General features: G+C 45.7%; 1 protein-coding gene across 1 annotated transcript; it reads right to left on the bottom strand.

The window, feature by feature from the left end:
• Positions 1–2,835: 2,835 nt before the first annotated feature.
• LOC118087359 (F-box only protein 44-like) lies at positions 2,836–9,665 on the bottom strand. Its single transcript, XM_060276264.1, has 6 exons — positions 9,555–9,665; positions 8,232–8,500; positions 6,463–6,640; positions 5,672–5,767; positions 3,910–4,030; positions 2,836–3,483 (listed from the first exon to the last, which is right to left on the bottom strand). The coding sequence occupies exons 2-6, from the start codon at positions 8,473–8,475 to the stop codon at positions 3,211–3,213; spliced, it is 912 nt and encodes a 303-aa protein (XP_060132247.1). The 5' UTR covers positions 8,476–8,500; positions 9,555–9,665; the 3' UTR covers positions 2,836–3,210.
• Positions 9,666–10,588: the final 923 nt, after the last annotated feature.

Here is a 10,588-nt window from a genome sequence, read left to right as displayed (position 1 = left end):
GTCATAGCCCCTTCATGGATCAATGCCTTGTCGTGGCGAAGGGGCTTGAATAACTCAGAGAAGCTATGAGCTATGCCATGCAGGGCCACCCAAGATGGACAGGTCATAGTGGAGAGTTTTGACTAAACGTGATCCACCTGGAGAAGGAACTGGCAAGCCACTCCAGTATCCCTGCCAAGAAAACTCCATGGACAAAGACAACAGGCATATAAAAGTTATGACGCTGGAAGATGAGCCCCTCAGGTCGGAAGGCGTCCAGCATGAGGAAGAGCGGAGGACAAGTACAAGTAGATTCAGAGCTGATGAAGCGGCTGGGCCAAAGCCGAAAGGACGCTCAGTTGTGGATATGCCTGGAAGCGAAAGGAAAGTCCGATGCTGTAAAGAAAAATATTGCATAGGAACCTGGAATGTAAGAACCATGAGTGGAGGTAAGCTGGATGTGGTCAAAAATGAGATGACAAGAATAAATATCGACATCCTGGGCATCAGTGAACTAAAATGGAAGGGAATGGGTGAATTCAGTTCGGGTGACTATCATATCTACTACTGTGGGCAAGAATCCTGTAGAAGAAATGGAGTGGCCCTCATAGTCAACAAAAGAGTGGCAAAAGCTGTAATGGGATGCAATCTCAAAAATGACAGAATGATCTCGATACGAATCCAAGGCAGACCTTTTAACATCACAGTCATCCAAGTTTATGCACCAACTACCGGTGCTGAAGAAAGTGAAATTGACCAATTCTATGAAAACCTACAACACCTTCTAGAAATGACACCAAAGAAGGATGTTCTTCTCATTACAGGGGATTGGAATGCTAAAGTAGGGAATCAAGAGATAAAAGGAACAACTGGCAAGTTTGGCCTTGGAGTTCAAAATGAAGCAGGGCAAAGGCTAATAGAGTTCTGTCAAGAGAACAAGCTGGTCATCACAAACACTCTCTTCCAACAACACAAGAGACGACTCTACACATGGATATCACCAAATGGGCAGCATCGAAATCAGATTGATTATATTCTCTGCAGCCAAAGATGGAGAAGCTCTATACAATCAGCAAAAACAAGACCTGGAGCTGACTGTAACTCAGATCATCAGCTTCTTATAGCAAAATTCCAGCTTAAACTGAAGAAAGTAGGAAAAACCACTGGGCCAGTAAGATACAATCTGAATCAAATCCCTTATGAATACACAGTGGAAGTGAGGAACAGGTTTAAGGATTTAGATTTGGTGGACAGAGTGCCTGAAGAACTATGGATGGAGGCTCGTAACATTATACAGGAGGCAGCAACGAAAACCATCCCAAGGAAAAGGAAATGCAAGAAGGCAAAATGGCTGTCCAACGAGGCCTTGCGAATAGCGGAGGAGAGGAGGCAAGCAAAATGCAAGGGAGATAGGGAAAGATACAGGAAACTGAATGCAGATTTCCAAAAAACAGCAAGGAGAGATAAGAGGGTCTTCTTAAATGAGCAATGCAAAGAAATAGAGGAAAACAATAGAATGGGGAAAACCAGAGATCTGTTCAAGAAAATTGGAGATATGAAAGGAACATTTCGTACAAAGATTACCATAATAAAGGACAAAAGTGGTAAGGACCTAACAGAAGCAGAAGACATCAAGAAGAGGTGGCAAGAATACACAGAGGAATTATACCAGAAAGATATGGAGGTCCCGTACACCCCAGGTAGTGTGTTTGCTGACCTTGAGCCAGACATCTTGGAGAGTGAAGTCAAATGGGCCTTAGAAAGCACTGCTAATAACAAAGCCAGTGGAAGTGATGATATTCCAGCTGAACTATTTAAAATTTTAAAAGATGATGCTGTTAAGGTGCTACACCCAATATGCCAGCAAGTTTGGAAAACTCAGCAATGGCCAGAGGATTGGAGAAGATCAGTCTACGTCCCAATTCCAAAGAAGGGCAGTGCCAAAGAATGCTCCAACTACCGCACAATTGCGCTCATTTCACACGCTAGCAAGGTTATGCTTAAAATTCTACAAGGCAGGCTTAGGCAGTATGTGGACCGAGAACTCCCAGAAGTGCAAGCTGGATTTCGAAAGGGCAGAGGAACCAGAGACCAAATAGCAAACATGCGCTGGATTATGGAGAAAGCTAGAGAGTTCCAGAAAAACGTCTACTTCTGCTTCATTGACTATGCAAAAGCCTTTGACTGTGTTGACCACAGCAAACTATGGCAAGTTCTTAAAGAAATGGGAGTGCCTGATCACCTCATCTGTCTCCTGAGAAATCTCTATGTGGGACAAGAAGCTACAGTTAGAACTGGATATGGAACAACTGATTGGTTCAAAATTGGGAAAGGAGTACGACAAGGTTGTATATTGTCTCCCTGCTTATTTAACTTATATGCAGAATTCATCATGCGAAAGGCTGGACTAGATGAATCCCAAGCAGGAATTAAGATTGCCGGAAGAAATATCAACAACCTCAGATATGCAGATGACACAACCTTGATGGCAGAAAGTGAGGAGGAATTAAAGAACCTTTTAATGAGGGTGAAAGAGGAGAGCGCAAAATATGGTCTGAAGCTCAACATCAAAAAAACCAAGATCATGGCCACTGGTCCCATCACCTCCTGGCAAATGGAAGGGGAAGAAATGGAGGCAGTGAGTGATTTTACTTTCTTGGGCTCCTTGATCACTGCAGATGGTGACAGCAGTCACGAAATTAAAAGACGCCTGCTTCTTGGGAGAAAAGCATTGACAAACCTAGACAGCATCTTAAAAAGCAGAGACATCACCTTGCCGACAAAGGTCCGTATAGTTAAAGCTATGGTTTTCCCAGTAGTGATGTATGGAAGTGAGAGCTGGACCATAAAGAAGGCTGATCGCCGAAGAATTGATGCTTTTGAATTATGGTGCTGGAGGAGACTCTTGAGAGTCCCATGGACTGCTAGAAGATCAAACCTATCAATTCTTAAGGAAATCAGCCCTGAGTGCTCCCTGGAAGGACAGATCGTGAAGCTGAGGCTCCAATACTTTGGCCACCTCATGAGAAGAGAAGACTCCCTGAAAAAGACCCTGATGTTGGGAAAGATTGAGGGCACTAGGAGAAGGGGACGACAGAGGACAAGATGGTTGGACAGTGTTCTCGAAGCTACGAACATGAGTTTGACCAAACTACGGGAGGCAGTGCAAGACAGGAGTGCCTGGCGTGCTATGATCCATGGGGTCACGAAGAGTCGGACACGACTAAACGACTAAACAACAACAGCAACAAAACGTTGGAGTCGGAGTTGTAGTAATCGTCGTAGTTGTAGTAATCGTCTTCCTCGTGCCATTCGTGGTGGGTGAAGTGTGATGCTGCTTTGCAACACCCTCATCCCACCCCAGGGTGGCTTCCTGTCTTCACTTGGGCCTTCATCTGGGAAGAACTTATTAAGGATGTCAGAATGGTAGACTTCCTCCTGCCCTTTGTGTTCAAAGAGGATATAACGGACTCCTTGAGGGTAGTTGTAAAAAGTGTGTGAAACCTGGAGAGGAGAGAGAAAGGGAAGGGTCTGGTGGGTCTGGGGGAGGGTGCAGAGAGGAAACTACCCCTTCCAGGATGCAACCTCTCCCCTCACAGCGGTGGCTGGAGGGACAGAAGGGGGGGAGCCAACAGTAGGGGGAGCTAGAGCCAAGGAGAGGCAGAGGCAGACTAGTTTTTATCCCCATTCTCCTCTTGCTTGATGTTAAGCAAAAGGAGGAAGCTCGCAGGTAGTCAACCTGCTGAGCTGCTTGTCAGTAAGACACTTTGAGGTTTTCTACAATATAGTGGTATATATCTTTTATGAAATATTTACACAAGAAGGCCTGCACGTCGTAGGAGACGGAGGTGGCTGGGACCCCTTTCACCCTCATAGATCACCCTCCACTAATTTAACAAAGTTTGTATTTTCAAATCAGGCTCAGCTCACCAGAAACCATATTGACAAACTACCGGTAGCTTCTTCATATTGATGTTCTTTGAGGACTTCAGAGTCTGCAGACAACAGCTTCACTGTCAGTTTATAGCACGAATTATACTCACTTGAAAAGCTGTTTTTGGTGGGGTGGGGAGAGAGAGAGAAAGAAATTATATGAGCCTGGGACAAACTGAGATCCAGCTGGGCACATCAATCACCACTGTTTCTTCCACTACAACATGGTGATAGAGAGAAATCTTGGCATTGCTTTTTTCCTAAAAAAATGTTTAGGGGTACTCTCATTTTGACTCGATAAAAGCACCATGTTATAGTTCAAATCAGGGGAAATAAATACAGTAAATGGACAAAAGTACAAAGAACATGTATTACTTCATATAACACAGCTGACGATTCACTGTGCTAGAGAAGAAACTACATTTTTTTTAGTTTCTTCTCCATTAGATCCATAAAATGTTTAGGGGTATGTGTACCGCTGCGTTCCCCCCATAGGTGGTCTCTGTGGCTTTAAAGAAACTCTGTGCATCATGAGTGTCAGCTAAGTGCTGGATCTCTTGAGCTTTTTTTATCCACCAGGTGTTTTTTAGTTCTCTGGTTCTTCTTCGAACCTCAGCCTTAGCGTTGGCATAGGTTTTTTTTCTTAGTGGCACAGTTTCTATCTCTTTGCCAGATCTGAAAGGCCTTCCTTTTCTTGTCAATCATGTGTTCAATCTCACTGTCATTCTCATCAAACCAGTCCTGGTGTTTCTTGGTTTGGTATCGCACTGGTCGATGATCTCCGGCGGGCTAGGGACAAAGGTGAGAGCTGTTTCCTAGTCCTGCTGGATCTGTCAGCGGCTTTTGACACCATCGACCATAACATCCTTCTAGACCGTCTAGAGGGGTTGGGAGCTGGGGACACTGTCATACAGTGCCTCCCTGATTAACACATCTGTTAACTACAGTCGTACCTCTGGTTAAGAACTTAATTCGTTCCGGAGGTCCGTTCTTAACCTGAAACTGTTCTTAACCTGAAGCACCACTTTAGGTAATGGGGCCTCCTGCAGCCACCGTGCCGCCGCAGCACGATTTCTGTTCTCATCTTGAAGCAAAGTTCTTAACGTGAGGTACTATTTCTGGGTTAGCGGAGTTTGTAACCTGAAGCGTTTGTAACCTGAAGCATTTGTAACCCAAGGTACCACTGTAATTTGTGCTAGAGGAGAAACTAATTTTTTTTAGTTTCTTCTCCCATTAGATTTACAAAATGTTTGGGGGTATGTGTACCCCTGTGTCCCCCCAGAAAAAAAGCACCGGATCTTGGCACCTGCATTTTTATATTTCTGGGTATCTTTGGTCAGGGAAGTGAAGAGACTCAATATTAGGAAGTGTCTGGTTAACATTCAAAATTAAACTAAAAGATGGGTCCCAGTGCTTTCCTGATTAACACATCTGGTAACCAATTTGGACTGGGTGCCACTTTAAATAAGTGTAGACAAACTGCAATCCCTAATGGTCACTAGCTCAGTGGTTAGAGCATCTGCTTTGCATACAGAAGTTCTCTTCTTCAATCCTTGGCATGTCCAGCTAAGACTGGGAATGTGCCTTCATTCATCCAGACAGCTGCCCCTGGGACTGAAGCCTAGGTCCAAGCAGACTCTCCCCTCTGCCTCTAATTCACTGACCACATATATCCTTGGGATCTCACAGATGCTGAGAACTTTGTTTGGGGTGTCCACACACCCTGCACCCCAGCTGGGACAGAATACTTGGCACTCACCAGGCCTGCACCACAATCATGGGTCTGCCTTCATCCATCAGTTCGTCCCAGTAGCCCTCGTCCTTCAAGGTGATGAGCTGAGACTTGCTGCAGGGCCTGAGACATTAAGGAACACCATCACTACCCCCACATCACCATCACTACCCCACAGTATTGGGGGATGCGGGTGGCGCTGTGGTCTAAACCACTAAGCCTCTTGGGCTTGCCAATCAGAAGGTCGGCGGTTCAAGTCCCCGCAACGGGGTGAGCTCCTGTTGCTCTGTCCCAGCTCCTGCCAACCTAGCAGTTCAAAAGCATGCCAGTTCATGTAGATACTAGGTACCACAGCAAGCAGTAAGGTAAATGGCATTTCTGTGTGCTCTGGCTTCTGTTACGGTTTTTTGTTGTGCCAGAAGCGGTTTAGTCCTGCTGGCCACATGGCCCAGAAAGCTGTCCGTGGACAAACACCATCTCCCTTGGCCTGAAAGCGAGATGAGCACCGCAACCCCAGTCACCTTTGACTGGACTTAACTGTCCAGGGGTCCTTTACCTTTACCTTTTACCCACAGCATTTGGCTCTCACCACTCCCAACACACTCTTTTAGTCCATACAAAAAAAAAGAACAGCACATTTGATAGGATTTGGTGATGCAAATTGCTCCACCGTTCAGTGACCCTTGCATTTTATTGAGGGGGTGGCTCTCCTTATGCAGAATACAGTGTGAAGCACAAGAACCCGCACCAGGACAAATGAAAACTCCCTTTCCTCATCGTTAAGTGGATTTGAGTTCAGACAATGATTGGTTCCTCACCCGTTACGTGCAGCAAAGCATTTGTAGAGCTGAACAGGAGCATCTTCATCTCTCTCCCCATAATGCATAGGATAATAGTTGATTCTCTTATGGACTTCTTTTGAGTCTTCTATGGACAGTTCCTTAGTTTCCCAGTGGCCCTCGGCAGGTGTCTGGATTTCCCAGGAGTCCAGGCCATCTGACGCAGCGTATGTGATGGGGAAAATGAAGGGAGAGGCTTTGAGTGCATGGAAGTAGCCCATGGGTTAGAAAGAAAACAAGAATGATTAGGCCACTTTCAGACTGTCCCTGTTTCCAAGAGGGACCCATTCGCATAATTCGCATTGCAATTGTGTGCAAGCAACCTGCAACACAACAAAATCAGACTTCTTGACGCAATGCCATAAAACCTCCTCACAAATGAATTTGCTCAATAAATAGCCAGTATCCTTAAATGTGGGGCAAACAATCAGGATGAAGGGGCAAAAAACAGGCAGTCTGGAAACGACCGTAGTTAAATTATCATGCTTGGTTTGCATGATTAATTATTAGAAACCCTGAGGTTTACTGACATTATTACCTTGGGTCCATTAATTCCAACAGGTCTACTCTGAGGAGCAGGTGTAGGGAAACTTTGGCCCTCCAGATGTTGCTAATCTACAATTTCCATCATCCTGGGCCATTTCTCTTGCTTGCTGGGGTAGATGGGAGTTGTAGTTCAGCAACCTCTCGGTTCCCACACCTGGAAAAAACAAGGTGCTTGGCTATTTAGAAGATGCAATTATTTATATACATATGGTACAGAGTGTGTGTGTGTGTGTGTGTGTGTGTGGATAGATAGAAAAATAGATAGATAGGCTGGGCAATAACTGGTTTTCAAGGCCACCGTGAGGCCTTGCAGATTGTCGCTGCTACTGCCAACACATACCACGGTCATGGCAAGCTATTTCTGCCACTGCTGCTGCTTCTGTCTCCTAACAGGCCTGCTGGCAGTCCCATATTATTTGTATTCACTATGACTCACCGCCACACTTTGAATTGTTCTGAATACCACCATTTGGTAGCCAAACCCAAAGCCAAAAGAGGAGGAGTTTGGATTTGTTATCCCGCTTTAACACTACCCTAACATTCCCCTTTCCCTTCCTCCTCCACAACAAACACTCTGTAAGGTGAGTGGGGCTAAGAGACTTCAAATAAGTGGGCTGAGGAGATGCGAACCCAGTTCACCAGATTATGAGTCTACCGCTCTTAACCACTACACCACACTGGGATGTAGTCCTGTTGGGATGCATTTTGGCTTGCCTGCGGATAAAACAGAATGTGTTTGATAATATTGTCATTTATCCATTTTCGACCCCTAAGTATGGTAGTAGCAGTTGCCAGGACATTGTCCTGATCGCCTCTGTATAGTTCCGTCCTTATTTCAGACATTGTGGTAGATTGCATTGTTTAACTGGTGACAAGAGTGCAATGTTTGGCTGGTGATATTGTGAGGTTTAGCTGCTGATAACATTGCAGTGTTTAGTTGGTGGGTTATCCCGTTGTTGAAAACCAGATATCGCCTGGCCCTTACACACACTGTGTATCAGCTCAAATATTATGAAAAAATTAGCATGTGAACTTCAAGCCGGTTTTGGACGATATATTCTCCCGCCCCAGTGTAACCATTGCTGTGCTGGATTAATCAATAATGGGACTCAGTGTAAGACATCTTCCTATGTTCCTATAGGCTTTATAATTCAGATTTCTGTCCAAGAGCGTTTTATTCTCCCAGATAAACGGGGACATACCTTGGCCATCAGGGTTCTTGATTAAGTTCTTCTTGAGGCGGGAGAAAATGTAGAAAGCCAATGACTTTGGAGAAGAGTCGTCGTCCTGTTTTTGGAATTTGCGCTTCCACAGAACTGGCAGGTCTACCAAGTCCCGCCACTGAGAGCAGACCAGCCGGCAATTGCAAATGAGGTCACTTGCTGGAACCATGACGAAGATATCCAACAGAAGGTTTTCGGGCAAATTTTCCATGTTTGCTGCCATCTCCCTTCAATGAAGTCTCAGCCGCCTGAAGAGATGAACCATGAAAGAGGGAAAGGGAAGGGGCAAACATACAAGATCCGTGAGTGGGCCAGAGGCAAGGACAAGTGGGGTACTGCAACAAAATGTTGCTGCTCTCAAGGGCTGACAGGAATGGCGCGCTTACCTCAGCCCCCCCCCCTCCATACGAGAGAAATAATAACTGAAGCAGTGTGGGTGTATGAGGGAACACCTCCCCCCCCCAAAAAAAACCACATTTGGGCAATGTTGGGATTGGTCCCAATAAGGGTTTTTGCCAAAAATGTGGGTCATAATCATGGCAACATATAGTCCCCTTCCCCCACATTTTACTCAAATTAGAACTCCTGTCAGGGTGATTTTTTATTTTTTTAAGGCGGTGTGTGTGTGTTCAATCTTCACTCATACTAGTCTATCTTACAGGGGTGCTGTTCCACAGAACCTGCCTCTTTGCAAAGAGGATTGTTTTGAGCATGTGCAGAGTTCTATCTGAGAGCCCAAGTGCAAACGAACTCCTGCTGGCTGCCCTTCCCAGATCCTGCTCTATTGTAAAGACCCACCCTCTGAAGAAATACCAAAGGACCTGAAAAGACTCTTTATGTATGCGACTGCTGTGAGGATGCTTTTTGCCCAGGGGTGGAAATAAGAGAAAACTCCAACCAAAGAAGAATGGATAATCAAGATGGTGGACTATGCCGAAATGGCAAAAATGACCGGGAAGATCAGACACCAAGATGATAAGAAATTTAAGGAACGGGAAAAGTTTATAGAATACCTTAAAGATCACTATAAACACTTAAAGACGTTAGCAGGACTTGTAATTTTGTAAGATTAAAAGTGGATATAAACAAATTTGGATAAATATAATTAGATGCAGAAGTAAGGGAAGAAAAGATATATATTGGAAGCAATGGGGGGGGGGCGGGGGAAGTACGAGTATTCAGGGAATCCCATGATGTATATAATTGATTATGGTTAAATACAAATGTTATCTGTAAAAAGAAAGATCCACCCTCTTGGATGCGCTTCTCTCTCCCCCCCCCCCCAGCCCCTCCGAGGCTTACCTGGTCCGGAACGAGCGCAAGAGCCGCGCGGCGCCTCCGAGAGTAAGTCTGGTCTCCGCCCCGCTCCGCAGCCAGGCAGGAAGGAGAAATCGAAAGCGATTCTAATCGGCTCTCAATTCGGAGAAACGACCCGCCCACCGCCATCAATTCCTCTCGTCGGGAGGAGCAAGTAGTGGAATCCCCGCCGGGGCTTATTTGCATAAGATGATGCGCCTCTAGCGAGCCAACGCGCATCTCAGACCCAAATTTGCAAAGGCAAGAGCGGCGTGGCTCCGTCGGTTCAGTAAAACGAAACCATCGCATAAGGATAAGGGTTACTGGCGAGCGTGGACCATACACACCTCATCCCAAGCCTTTCCCTGGCTCAGGAGAGTTAGCATCTGTGACAAATGACCAAAGATACTAGTCAAGAGGGTTGCCCAACATCCTGTTATAAGAACGATGGAGATCTATGGAGATGAGGATGCCATCTAATCAGGGACTCGAGGCTGGCAGACTCCACACAGACGCCCATCTCCCATGGTTTTGCCTTGCAATTTAGGGCGGGAGTCACAAGAGCAGGAGAACGCAAGCACAGAGCAAATATAATAGAATGGCAATAAAATCTGCAATGGAAATACTGGCTTGTAGTTTAATGGTGAATTTTGGACATAATGGAGATGTAAAACACCACTGTGGGAGCAGGGCTGGGGCGGGAGAGTAACCCACAAAAAGGACCTGAGCGCAACAGCAAAACTCCCCACTCATGATTCCTAGAAACTGGTATTCAGGAACTGGTGGAGGCAGAGCAGCAGAGCCATTGTGGCCAACAGCCTTCGGTCGCCCTCTCCTCCAGCCGAAATTTCAAGTGGCTGAAGCTGAACGCTGGAAGATTAAGGACAGATGAAATCAAAGACTAGAATTCTAGAGTTCAACTGTGGCAGTGAGTTCCACAGTTGAACTCTAAAAGTCCTTGATTTCATCTGTCCTGAATCTTCAGCGTTCAGCTTCAGCAGATGTCTGCAATGTCCGGTGTTCCAAGAGGAGAACATTTC

This window comes from Zootoca vivipara, chromosome 6 (genome assembly GCF_963506605.1).
Source record: "Zootoca vivipara chromosome 6, rZooViv1.1, whole genome shotgun sequence".
Classification (NCBI taxonomy): Eukaryota; Metazoa; Chordata; class Lepidosauria; order Squamata; family Lacertidae; genus Zootoca; species Zootoca vivipara.
Note: the sequence above shows the minus strand (reverse complement) of the source record. Positions and strands in the feature narration are given on the sequence as shown.

Excerpts from the sequence above, each read along its gene's own strand:
- LOC118087359 (XM_060276264.1), bottom strand. The coding sequence starts at position 8,475 with ATGGCAGCAAACATGGAAAATTTGCCCGAAAACCTTCTGTTGGATATC. Across the intron at positions 6,641-8,231 it reads CAAGAACCCTGATGGCCAAG|ATGGCCTGGACTCCTGGGAA; the intron begins GTATGTCCCCGT and ends ACGCTGCGTCAG. Across the intron at positions 5,768-6,462 it reads TGCTTTGCTGCACGTAACGG|GCCCTGCAGCAAGTCTCAGC; the intron begins GTGAGGAACCAA and ends TTAATGTCTCAG.